At 48.3% G+C, this 13565-nt stretch overlaps 1 protein-coding gene across 2 annotated transcripts in view; it reads left to right on the top strand.

Annotated features, from left to right (window-relative positions):
* Nucleotides 1–13565, top strand: part of BARX2 (BARX homeobox 2) — a 74153-nt gene that overhangs the window by 51474 nt on the left and 9114 nt on the right. For both annotated transcript variants that reach the window (XM_055091427.1, XM_007115452.4), the window contains 2 exons: nucleotides 7342–7639; nucleotides 12650–12734. In XM_055091427.1, the coding sequence (XP_054947402.1) occupies nucleotides 7342–7639; nucleotides 12650–12734 (383 nt within the window). The remainder of the gene's footprint in view (nucleotides 1–7341; nucleotides 7640–12649; nucleotides 12735–13565) is intronic.

Below are 13565 nucleotides of genomic sequence, written 5' to 3'. Positions count from 1 at the left end.
CAGCGGCCATGGCTCACGGGCCCAGCCGCTCCGCGGCATGTGGGATCTTCCCGGACCGGGGCACGAACCCGCGTCCCCTGCATCGGCAGGCGGACTCTCAACCGCTGCGCCGCCAGGGAAGCCCAAGTGTCTATAATTTTGATGACATTGCAGGTTGAATGTGGTAAGACCGAGCTTGTCTCTTTGCAAAATCAAGACTCTGAAAAGATGGCATGATACAGTCAGGCCTGCTAGCATTGCTCTGGTCTCCTCTTTATTTCCCAGATCTTCATTTTTCCAAATCCCCAGAAATGTTTCCATCCCTTTATTCATCAACCTTTGTGAACCTTCTTCAGTTTCTAATTTAACTAGATGCTGATTCCAGAGTCTACATTATGGCACCTGTGGGTTTTGGAGTAAGTTTATTTCACATGTTTCTAACTCATCAACATGCCCACCTGCTCTTTTTCAATGAGGTAATTAATGGCTAAGATGTTTTGTCAGCCCTTGAGTTGGCCTCTCAAAACATTTTCTCTTTTCTTTAGTCATACAAAGCCATAACCTGTAAAGGGGGCACGTATTCCATTAACTCTTACTGGGCTAGAAACAGTGTATCACAAAGTTAAAAGGCCACTCAGCCTCGTTATATTTCCTCCCTTCCTTGACATTCTTACAGATTCTGCATATAGACAAACAAGCACTGAACTTTCATGTCTGGTTGCTACTTACCCTCAGCTCAGCCTTTCCTTAGTCCACCTTCAGCATACGACCAGGCAAGTCAATTTTAACCACCCCATCTCTGTTTTCTCTGCAGTGTTTAGAAATTGACTTTGGGTACAGTCCTGTGTCCCACTAACTTCATCCTTCTTTGCCTACGGCTAATCTTGGGAAGGGCTGTGAATTGTTTATACAGGTCTGCAAAACCACAGTAGTTATTTCTGGAGTCTTGATGATTTTAGGGGGATGTCTGGCCTGGTTAGCCCTCCCACTGATATCCTTTAGCTCTCTTGTTGCTGTCAGGGCATTTGAAGACCCTCATTTGGCAAAGAGACGCTAGCAGATTCTAGTGCTTCTTCATCTTGCTTTGCATAGGAATGCACAGAGGATAAGAAGATGCACATGCATAGTTCGCAAGTAGGTCTGCTTTCTTGATAAGAGAATCCGTCCGTTTTCTTTTGTCTCATTCACAGAGCATCAAACCACTAAAGTGAAAAGAGGAAAGGAAAGGGAACTAACAGTAATGAAATGCCCACCAGGCGCTTCACATACCTTAATGCATTTAATCTTCCCGGTAAGATACAAGGGGGAACTATTATTAGCCCTACTTTACAGAAGAGGAAATTGAAACTAAGAAAGTTTTGATAACCTGCTCAAGTTCACTCCACAAGTCAGTGAGGTGCCTGTTCTTTCCACTGCCCCAAATTACCAGCCAGTCTGCAGGGATGTGAGCCGATGGGAATAATTCGGTGTGGAAACTCAGCCAGAGCTACCCAGTTGTTCCACTGAGTCTTTCTTTCAGGTTAACCATCAGGAATACCATCTCTACCTGTGGCTTTGTGTGTGTTGCTTGTCCCTTGGAAGCTTTCTGCGGGTATACAGGTCACACATTCCCGGGACATAAATCAGTCCAGCAGGCAGCTTAGAGATCCTTATCCACTCAGACATTTGGACCTCGCTCGTGTCAACCAGAATAGTGGGCGTGGAGAGCCATTTTGGGGACTGGCATGTTGGAGCAATGGAAGAGGAGCCCCCAGGAGGTGTGTGGAAGCCAACACTGTGCTTTGGGGACTCTGCTCTGGGGTTCACGTCCAGCTGTAACTGGGGGGACTGGCCTCCGCGGGGAAGGAGGACTTACGTTGGGGAGATGTGCCTGGAATCTGCCACCCTGGACTGTGCCCATGCTTGGCCCAAGTGCGTTCGTATGCGTGATCTACACTCAGTTTGCAGAATCCACGCGACGGAAAATTCTGTTTAGCCTCCCAAATGGTCCGCATCTCCCCAGGTTCCCTGGGATGTCCCTGGGCATTAGCCTACCACGAATGTGCTCAGGTTTTCTAATCCAAAAACAGATTCTCAAAACGGCCAGACATTTGGCAGGCAGCTATTTCTAGGTATACAACACACGCAGTTATGTGATATCCATCCCACAGCCAAACATTGGTTAGGGGGATGGGTTGAAGGAAAGCACCTATTAGAAAATGCATTCACTGCGGTCATGTGTACACTCCTTTTGTCAACTAAAAATGTTTAAACAAAGTCTTTGGTTTATGACAGTGATGACTCCCTCTCAGTAGCAGATAATGTGCTTGAATTTCACAAGTGTATGTAAATGATCCGGGGTGGCGGGACAGCTGTCTTTAGTCAACATTTTCACATAGTGATAATTCTCAGGAAAAGAGAAAGACATACTTAATACATAGCGTTATACATTATTTGCCTTCTCAGTAACCCAAGTCCCCCACCCCACAATGTATGAGCTAATTTATAATTTCCCCCCTATTTTTAAAATCTAAATTTGATTTTTAGCCAAAATATAAATAGATGGCTGGATTATCTCAGTGCTTTTGTGAGAATATCAGATGGGTGTGTGTAAGTGCTTTGTGAAATGAAAGCTCTGGGCCTATCCTATTTTGTTGGAAATCCGGTCATATTTTAAAACAAGGAAAGACATAGAGCAGCTGGCGAGAGTATGTTTGGTCTCACTTTTCTGCTCCCATTGGTTTGCCTCTCAGGAGACGCAGTGCTTTGCTGCACACACATTACCCACCCTGTGTCCTGGTCCAGCTACGCTTGTTCCTTCCTTAGGGACACATGTCAAATACTAAAACCTCAACACAGTGCTTCACTGCAATTGTATTTATTTACTACAATGATGGTCCTCCTGAATCCTCCAAATATTTATCAGCATCACAGTGGCCTTGTGGGTGCATCTCCATCAGAAGGTGCTCTCTGCCACTGGGGAGAGGTGCAGTTTTGTCACTGAATCTGCATCAGAACATTGGGTCAAGATTCCTGGAACTACAGACTTTGGTGATTAGAATGTTGCCTTAAATCACTACCATTTTTTGTTTTGTTTTTGTTTTTTAATGAAGGTTTTCATTGGGTTTAAGCTTTATGGAACTAAATGTCATAAATCTCCAAAAGCCATTTTTAATCACCAGCAATTTCTTTCAACCTACCAGAGAACAGGATCATCAAAAGAATCATTTTTCCTTATAGTAATCTATAAGGTCAATGGAAGTCTAATAAATTTTCAGTGGGATTTGCCTTTTAAGAGATTAACAAGTTGATTCTAAAATTCAACTGGAAAAATTAATTAATGACAATAGCCAAGAAAATTTTGTAGAAAAAATAAAAAGGGGAAATTTGTTCTGCCAGATAATAAAACTCCCTAAACCCTACAATAATAAAAGTGGAATGGTCCTATCATAGGACATACATTAGTTCACTAGAATAGAGTCCAGAAACAGACACATGCATTCATGACGTAACCCAGCTATTTCTAGGGCCCCATATGGCCCAGTGTCTATAGAATTATACTCAAAGACAACAGAAATCTGATTACAGAAGCCTTGAACAGGAAGATCTTTAGTTGTACTTAAAGGAATATATTCAAGGATTTTACCCAGTACACCCCTAAAATGTTTTTCAGAAATCCTCTCAAAGTAGCCTTCACTCTCCCCAGAGTTGCAGACTCATGGCGGCCTCAAAAAATCTGCCCCCCTCTCTGATCCACCTGATTTCCTATCTCTTCCCTCCCCGACAGAGGGCAGCCCTTGGGAAGGGTGGTTCTTGTCCCAGTTTGGCTGCTTTTCTGGAAAGCAGGAGATTCTCTGACTTCTGGTGACTAAAATTCCCGGGTAGACTCTCAGAATTCTGATAAACAAAAATTCCCAACTTCATTTCTTTGGGAACTTAATGTATCTTAAGGCTGGCATTTTAAGTCATGGGCTAGTCAATAAAGGGTTTGGGGGTTGTTGGCTATCCATTTAGAAAACATAAAGTGACATGTTTATATTTTGCAAAATAAGCACTTTGTAACTATGTGTTTCAGTAGATTAGAATACATTATTACTAGATTTGGAACATATATATGTCTGTATATACACAGGAACAGTTATGGAAGTTTACTAACCTCTAAGATTTGGGGTTGAAAACTGGGAGGGGAGACTTCTATTTTATATATTTCTGAATTGTTTTAAAATTCTTTTATAAGAAATTGTGCTACTTTGGTAATAAAAACAAAAGAGCAGTATAAGAAGCTTTTAGATACTTTAAAAAATATATTATAACTTTATTCTTTTTAAAATTAATTAATTTATTATTTTTGGCTGCATTGGGTCTTCGTTGCTGTGCACAGGATTTCTCTAGTTGTGGTGAGCGGGGGCTACTCTTCGCTGTGGTGTGTGGGCTTCTCATTGCGGTGGCTTCTCTTGTTGCAGAGCATGGGCTCTAGGCGTGTGGGCTTCAGTAGTTGTGCACGCAGGCTCAGTAGTTGTGGTTTGCACGCTCTAGAGCCGCAGGCTCAGTAGTTGTGGCGCATGGGCTTAGCTGCTCCGCGGCATGTGGGATCTTCCTGGACCAGGGCTTGAACCCGTGTCCCCTGCATTGGCAGGCGGATTCCCCACCACTGCGCCACCAGGGAAGACCTAGATACTTTTTTGAAGAAGTAGCATTTCATAATGTATAGAGATCCAAAACTACTGTCCCAGGTATCCTGATTTTCTCATTATAAAGTATCATTTTTTTTTCATTAAAAGAATCCACGACAAAAACCCTCAAGTGTTAGCCTTGGCTGGAGAGTCAATGGAAGTCGTGATTTATTGTTTAACAGCTTTGTGGTTTCTACTGGGCCTTACTAGACATGTAGGCAAAGAACAAGAGAAGTTATCTCTTTTAATAACTATGACTGGGGTCCAAAACAGAAGCATGGAAATGAGTAAGAAGAGAAATGCCAACCCAGAGGAGAGAGGGCTTGCACGTAGCACCTGGGTGCTTCTGTGACCTTGGTTGGTTTTAACCCAGGACGAGTGTGAGTGATGTTTGGCTCCGACGCTCACCTTGCCCTTGTAGTGAGTTGTCAGGTCTGGGCTGGGTCCCAAAGGGCAGCCACAGAATCTTCTCTGTTTTCATCAGATAGCAAGATGGGTTTGGGAGGATGTGCTTTTGTGACATCGGTATATTAGAGTTTGAAAAATTCTTCGAAGTTACCAACTTTTACTCACTTGTACAAATGACAAAACTGAGGCCCAGAGGGATAAAATGATTTCCATAGGTAATGATGGTGACATTTTAAACCCAATACTATGGAACAATGAAAAGGAAGAGCTTTTTCACTTGAACTTTAAAGTATCAGCAAACAGAGGATGTTGTAGCCATCAACCATCAGCCACTATCTATCTCCACCCGGATGGTGAGCCTTGAGGGAACTCAGGGTGGAGATAAAGGGGCTGCCGGCTGCCGGCTGCCAAGCCCTCGGCCACGGCAGCCGCCCCCACCGGTGCCCCCTGAGGGGACTCAGGATGGGCAGGACCAGGACACTGGCCGCAGAGAGCTGAGGTGCACATCAAAGGAATGATTTCAGTGAGCCAGACTCTTTCTTCCCATACATAAAAAGCGCTAAATTCATTGACTTGAGATGTCTGGTTTTCTTTTTCGTTTTTCATTTTTATTGGCGTATAATTGCTTTACAATGTTGTGTTAGTTTCTGCTGTACAGCAAAGTGAATCAGCTATACGTAGATATGTATCCCCTCTTTTTTGGATTTCCTTCCCATTTAGGTCACCACTGAGCATTGAGTAGAGTTCCCTGTGCTATACAGTAGGTTCTCATTAGTTATCTGTTTTATACAAAGTGGTGTATATATGTCAATCCCAATCTCCCAATCCACCCCACCGCCCCCCTCCCCCCCCTCGGTATCCATACGTTTGTTCTCTACATCTGTCTCTATTTCTGCTTTGCAAATAAGTTCATCTGTACCATTTTTCTAGATTCCACATATAAGTGATATTATACAATATTTGTTTTCCTCTTTCTGATTTACTTCACGCTGTATGACAGTCTCTAGGTCTATCCATGGTTCTGTTTAATTAACAGAATTAATCTTTTGATGTTCTGACCACCTGGTCTTTGTTGCAAAAACTCCTGTATATCCTAGTGCCCCCTCACCTCTTCAGAGCAGGCCCCCAGAGCTATCTGAGAGGCTGCCTCCCTGGCTTGAAGTCCTCAGAAAGTCCAAAAATATAAAACATAATTCTCAACTTTTAGGTTGTGCAATTTTTTTCAGTCGACAGCTCCATGTCTTTAAATCTGCTCTCGATTGGTTTATACAGATCTTTCACGCTCTGACTATTTTATAAGGTGAGCTGTTAAAAGGAAGAAACTTTTTCTAGTTCATTCTGTCAGCACGGTGCCCTCAGAAAGTCCAAAAATATAAAACATAATTCTCAACTTTTAGGTTGTGCAATTTTTTTCAGTCGACAAAAGACAGAACAGATTCTTGGACGGAAAAGTCCTCTTGCCTCGAAATTCCTAAAGCAGAAGAGGCACAAAACTAGGGTGGAGGCCACCACCCCCCCTACCCCTGCACACCCTTGACAGACATTGCTAATCAACCTCAGCTCGAATTCCTCAGCCCGGCTCTGACCCAGCCTGAGAATCCCCCTTAACACCGTGCCAGAGGCAGCCAGTGTAATGGATCTGAATTTTCACGTGAATTAAAATCTTTTTGGCCCCCTCTTCTAAATGATGCATCCGTGTGATTCATGATGTGGTAACAGCCCTGGACTTCAAGCCAGAACCTGGTTTTGACCCCTGAGTCCGCTTGTTCCTAGCTCTGTGACACCATCAAGTCCCTTAGGCTTTCTGGGGCTGTTTTCTTGTCTATGAAATGAGGGAGTTGAATTTAAAAACCCTTAAGCATCCTTCCAGCTCTGAAAAATGTTACGATTCAAGGTATGTAGACTTCTCAGGAAGAATTTATAGTTACAACCATGTATTTTTAGAAAGACCGGAGGTGCTTCTCAGGTACATTGTATATTACAAATCTGTTTCGGCTTCCTTAAGTATGTGTTTCTAGCTTTATCTGAGTACTTCTTTCCATTTGCTCTGTGCCATTGACCCGTATCTCTGAAACCAGAATTTAGGGGTTCAAACGGGAGAGATGGGGAAAGATTCACTTCAAACCAGACCAGGCTGAGCAAATCTGCGTGTGCCCTGCCCACCCAGCCTTCCCCCATTTATACCTCCTTGTGAACGGGAGGCCCTGCCAGACATATGGGTCTCGGCCCGGGGTCCTCTGAGGGCCTCTGGCCCCCTTCCCCCACTGCTCCTGTGCGACCTGCCTCCCTGCTTGTCTTCCAGGCCCCGCCCCCCTTCGGGCATACCCTCTCCTCTCGGTGATCACCCGGCAGCCTACAGTCATCCCCCACCTGGTCCCCGCCACCCCGGGAATCGCCCAGGCTCTGTCCCGCCACCCGGCCGCCGAGGCCACCTCCGCCGAGGCTGCGGGCGAGAACCGCGGCAGCAGCGAGTCGGAGACGGAGCAGCCCACGCCCCGGCAGAAGAAGCCCCGCCGGAGCCGCACCATCTTCACCGAGCTGCAGCTCATGGGCCTGGAGAAGAAGTTCCAGAAGCAGAAGTACTTGTCCACCCCAGACAGGTGAGGATACGGGGAGGGGACTGTCTGCCGGGAAGGCCCTTGAGAAGGGAGGCTCCTCTGGTTCTCGGCGTGGGACGGAGAGCCACAGGACTGTTCTCGAGTTTGTGCAGGACAGTATGGCAGGCATCTGTCCATCCCTCGGCTCGTGCAGTCTCAGCCTGGGTTTAACGGAAGCCAGCCCACGTGAATGCGTCTCAGCCCGGGACCCTGCCTGCTGCTGAATTTATACTGCTCACTGTATCCCTGTATATTAACTTAACTTCTCCAGTACAACCAGCAGAGTAAAGCTTAGCCAATGCTTACCCAGGCTCTCAGTTGGGAAACAGGTTTGGTGTTTAAAGCCACTTACACTTAGGGTCAGATGCAGTGGGACTTGACCCACAACTGGGGTCCATGATCTCCTCTGGCTCCTCCCCACCCTCCAACCCCCAACTGGCTCAGTGGGTCGGCCCGGCTCCTGCCTGGACGCGCTGGATTGATGGGACTGTGGAGCTGTCAGATGTCTTGCTGGATTTGACAGATACCAAGTCAGAAGCATTTGGCTGAGACCTAAGAGGACCTGGATGAGGGGCCCTTCTTTAAACTCTTCTGAGATCCCAATGAGGGCAGCTGTGACCCCTGCTTTACTCATAGGCTTCAGTACCTCCCCGCTTTCTTTAATTTAGCATCTTAACAGAAAAATACGCTGCGAGAGTGTGTGTCTTACCTTGTTCCTTCAAACTCACTCTGGAATGGCTGAGCTAATGTGTGATCCTATTTATTGGGAGGGTTTTCCAGGTACTTTTACTCTTCTTTTGCTCCCTGCCTTGTCCATATCAGGTTTGAGCCTACTCCTATTAAAGAGAAGGGAAGGAAACTCAAATGCATCTCTTAAGCTATTTTATTAGCTGTTCGATCAAAATTTAAGTGAGAGAGGAGGCTGCAGATCACTGACTCGAAGGGAACTTGTTTACCAATTCAGTTAGCTGAGCACCCACTGGCTGTGTGCCAGGCACCATGGCAGGGATTATGGGTCCAGAAAGCAGCAGACAAGAGACCTGCTCTAGAGGAGGTCACGGGGAAGGACGAGGCCGCGGTCATGACATCACGACGCCGGGCGCGGGTGCCGGCACGTTCCCGCGGGCTGCAGGAGCACAGAGGTGTTGCTGAGTATGTTGGCGGGGGCTGGGAAGCCTTCTCGGAGGAGGCAGCTCTTCAGAAGAGCTTTCATCCCGGGAGGGAGAGAGCCCTCCACAGAGGGAGCGACGCATAAAGACACAGATGGGCTCGCCGGGGGCGTGCTGAGGGCCCTGCAGGTGGTCGGGCGTCTCCAGTTTCAGGTGTGGAGGGGCGCGCCGTGGGAGATGAGGCTGCAGAGGCGGGAAGGACCCTGTACGTCTGGCCAAAGATTAGGGACTTTGTCGTGTAGGCCGTGCGTCAGCAGCCATGAAGAGCTGGAAGCGACGTGGCCCGATTTGCTTTTCAAATCCTTACATTGGTGGCACCACAGGTGACTGTTAGGGAAGAGATGGAGCAGGGAAAGCAGGTGGACGGAGTCCAGGGCGGGTCACTGAAGACCTGAATTAAGGTGGTGACAGTGGTAACAGAGAGGAGAGACTAGATTGGAGAACAGTTGTGAAGCTGGAACAGACAGATGTTGGCGTGAGGAAGACAGCTGAGAGTTCTGTGGTTCCTGGATGGGCCACCGGGTTAGGGGGACAAGCATCATCTGAAGCTGGAAGACCGAGGACAGAGTGGGTTGGGAGGGGAGTGTGTTCTGTTTCGGACGTGAGCAGTTTGGAGCACCTTCGGGCAGACGGTGGAGACAGCTCTGTGAACTGGGGATTAATAAATGGGATCTCTAGGTATCGAATGGCTACTCTGATGCCCCCAGCGTGTAACGGAGAGCTTCGTGTACTTGTCACCCAGGAAGGGTGGGCGCCCCGATTTATGAATCAGCGTGCTTGGGTGACGTTTTAGGCCTCTTTTGGAAGTCAGCAAATTTTTTTCGCAGAAACGTTTGTTCTAAATAAACCTCCTAGGGCTTCCTGATACCTGCCCAGGCACCTCTCAGGTGAGCTACGCGGGCTTCACCCACTTGCTGGGGGAGGAGAACCCTCGGGTGGGCGTGGAGGCTGCAGCCCGAGCCGCCCTGCCAGCTGTTCCTCACCTCATACGTGACCGGGGCCACGAGCACGCCCTCCTCCCGCAGCGCACTCCCTCTTCCGCTTTGTTTGTTTCTCCAGTTTCCTGGGTGACCCCATCTAAGCGAATATGCAGGGGAGTGAGAATCTGTAAGGGTGGCAGGTAATGAGAGAAGGCTGATGACAGTGAAGCGTGTTTCTGGAGCCAGAGTGAGTTGGGCGCGTTTTTCCCAAGTGAGCTCACCTCGTTTGCTAATGCGGTGACAGAGCTGTGAACCTGAACCTTCCGTTCACCAATGCACCTGATGGCCTCAGGTGAACCGGCTGGGAAGGCACAGGGGGGCGCCTGGGGAGAGCCTGTCTCGGGGGAGACCTGGGAGACCTGTGGGATGGCCCCCTGGGCTCTTGATGCTTTAACGAACAGCTACTTGAGAAGCAAGGCTTCGTCAGTGGGGAGAGTAAGGGCTGCTGGCACACTGGGAATTTACTAGCTTCAGTCTGTTAATCACTTTCAATAAAACTGTCACCTTCCAGTAGCCCTTTTACTGGGACAAGCAGGTATGTGTGAATGCTGACTGAAGCCAGGAGCTCAAGTTCCTGGAAGGAACACGGTTTTTATGATCAGAGATTGAAATTGGGCTCTCTGGTCACGGCAGGGGGGCTGGGCCGCTGCACCTGGAACCCTCACTCCTGTACCCGCTGGTCTTCCTGATGGTGAGATGTTGCCCGTTACTCCTCGGCTTAGAGAAAGTTGCAGCAGAGCACTCGCACCCGAGTCCCCACAGCCCAGGCTGGCGGCCGTGCAGGCTGCTGTGAGATGGTGGACGTTACCTCCACAGCTCAACCCTCAGATACCCCGGGGCCTCCCAAAGTGGTGGTCCCTGCTCAAGCTGTGTCCGAGGCGCCGCGTGACAAGTCCACGCTGCTCCAGGGACCAGGGTTGGGACCTCGGTGGGGGGCGGGGGGGGGTGCAGCTCGTTGTGGGCTCCTTCCAGCCAGAGGTGGTCCTTCCAGTGGGCGCTCAGGCGGACCTGGGGTTGTCACGAGTAAACACAGGTCAGCACTTCCAACAGTCTCAGGGACTGAGGTGGACAGCCTCAGCCTGGTTCCCTTTCCCGTTGCATATGCTCCGCTCGGGTCGTCTGCGGCTCCTTGGGATGCAGCGTCCCCGAAGGCCTGAGCGAGAGCTTCCCTCCGACAGAGCTGTCTTGTACAAAAGGACGATGAATGGAGGGAGCCCCCGTACAGGGGGGAGGCACACGGACGCCAGCAGACTTGAATCCTACCTACACTTCTTTCTCTAGGCCCACCTCGCAGGGGTCAGCACAGTTCTTCTGTGCAGGGCCAGAGAGTAGGTATTTTAGGCTTCGTGGACCATGCGGTCTGTGTAACAACTACTCAGCTCTGAGGTGGTAGCACGAAAGCAGCCACAGACGACATGGAAACGAAATGAATGTGTCTGCGTTCCAATAAAAATTTATTTACAAAAAACAGGTGGTGCACAGGACTTCGCCGTGGTCGCTGAGAGATTCTAGTCTTTCTGAGCCTCAGAGAGGCGGGAATAATCATAAGTAATTATTTGTAAGACGGGAATAATCTGTAAGATGGGAATAATCATACCTACTTCACAGCAGGAAGGAATAGACGTGAAAAGAATAAACGAAAGGAATAAAGACACAGACGTAGAGAATGGACTTTGAGGACGCGGGGAGGGGGAAGGGTAAGCTGGGACGAAGTGAGAGAGTGGCATGGACATATATACGCTACCAAACGTAAAATAGATAGCTAGTGGGAAGCAGCCGCATAGCACAGGGAGATCAGCTCAGTGCTTTGTGACCACCTAGAGGGGTGGGATAGGGAGGGTGGGAGGGAGGGAGACGCAAGAGGGAGGAAGATGCGGGGATATATGTATATGTATAGCTGATGCACTTTGTTGTAAAGCAGAAACTAACCCATTGTAAAGCAATTATACTCCAATAAAGATGTTAAAAAATAGAATAAATGAGATGGTACATGTCAGGGGCACTGCACACATTCTGGGACGTGGTGGTGTTCTGGAAACAGGTGCCGTGTTGTTAGAATTAGCTCCAACTGCATACTTCCCCGGGAACGGCTTTGACATTCAGGGCTTTGCAGGAGGCTACAGAGAAATGCAGGAAGTGAAATGGGAAGAAGGCGCTACGGGTGTAATGTTTACTTTGGAAGCTGGCATCATAACAGTTGAGGGCAGTGATGGTGGATGAGTCAATCCATGGAAAGGTATTTGTGAGCCCTTGTTCTGGATTCAGAGGGCAGTCGGCACTTTCGTGACTGTAAAAGCAGCCGTTGAGTTAGGAAGTCAACTCTTGCAGTTCAGTTAGGGAGGCAGAAATAACTCCTGTGAAGCAATCAGAGACCAGCGAGAACTCAGAGCCACCTGGGTGACGGGTAACCTGGGTAGAGGAGGCAACCTGCTTGGTGGGAGGGACAAGAGCAGGCTCACCCCCGGGAGGTGGGGCTTGAGCCGGGTCTGAGTGATGAGCCGGATTCTGATAAGGAAAATGCGGCTTTACCTTTTCTCCACAGTTTGGATTTTGGAGCAGAGCCTTCCTTTTGTACAGGGTCAGAGTAAAGAGCCTATCGGGTCAGGAAGAGGACTTTGCAGTGAAGGCTCAGAAATCTTTTCAGTTCCAATGTAGACAGTCCTTGGGCTTGGGCATCTGTTTCTTAGCTTCCCAGAGTTTCCTCCATAGGATTCTTGGAAGGGAGGCAAAGCTCTTTGGGGAGGAATTGGTTTAATGGGGAGGTCCACGCGTTGGTAGCAGTGCCTAGAGGTAGCCAACAGGACCCCACCTTTGCTGCCCTTTCCCCTCTTCCTCATCCTTCCTCTGTCTCTCGTGCCTTGTAGGTTGGACTTGGCCCAGTCTCTGGGACTCACTCAACTGCAGGTGAAGACTTGGTACCAGAACCGCAGGATGAAATGGAAGAAAATGGTAAGAAAGAGAGTAGGTCTTACCATGGGCCCATCATGACACGAAAAATTCTTGTTACAGGGCTGGTAAGAAGGCAGGAAGGACCATTTGGTGGTTTGAGCTCCAGAGATGGGAAGGCCTTTTAAGATGCTGGCTAGGAGGGAGGCTGTTTGAATTAATAGGATAAGAGCCATTCTTTCTGACCTGGATTTCCTGACCAGAAGGATATTCTTTTTCACAGTTTCATTAGAAATAAAATAAAAAGAAAGCCCCCAAGCTTCTCAGTTGCGGGTTTTAACCCCACCTGCTAGACTTTTCAAAGAACTTCCTTCCCCCTCCCACCAATAGCTAAGAATAGAAGCCAGTCCTCTTTGTTTAGAGGATATACAGGGCACATCTGCTCTTGTAGCTGTGATTGCAGTGATTCTCAGCTCCAGTGGGCGGGGTCAGAGTAACCTGGGTGGCAGGTACAAATGCAGAACTCGAGGCCCCTCCCAGGATTCTGCTTCCCTGTCCTGTTCCCAGGACAGGGGGTGTTAACCAGCACCCAGGTTCCTCTGATACACATGGTATAGTGACTCTGGTTTCCCTAATACTGTTCTTGTGCCTAGCTGATAAGCTGTTCCATATTTGGTTTTTAAATGAACTTTATTTCATAATGGTTTACCACCCTTCTTTTTTTGAAAAAGCACAGTTAAATCCAAAGTAGTTGGGTTTCACTTCCAGTTTTGTAAACCCCAAGGGTCAAGGTCAAAGCCCAGAGAAAAGAGGAGGGTTGGGGTGAGGGTGGGAAGGAGCCTTGCTCCGATTCCTTAGAGACCGTACGCACCATGGCCTCTGACCCAGGCCTTT

Source organism: Physeter macrocephalus, chromosome 16 (assembly GCF_002837175.3).
Source record: "Physeter macrocephalus isolate SW-GA chromosome 16, ASM283717v5, whole genome shotgun sequence".
In the NCBI taxonomy this organism is placed as follows: domain Eukaryota; kingdom Metazoa; phylum Chordata; class Mammalia; order Artiodactyla; family Physeteridae; genus Physeter; species Physeter macrocephalus.
This window is presented reverse-complemented; position numbering and strand designations above follow the sequence as displayed.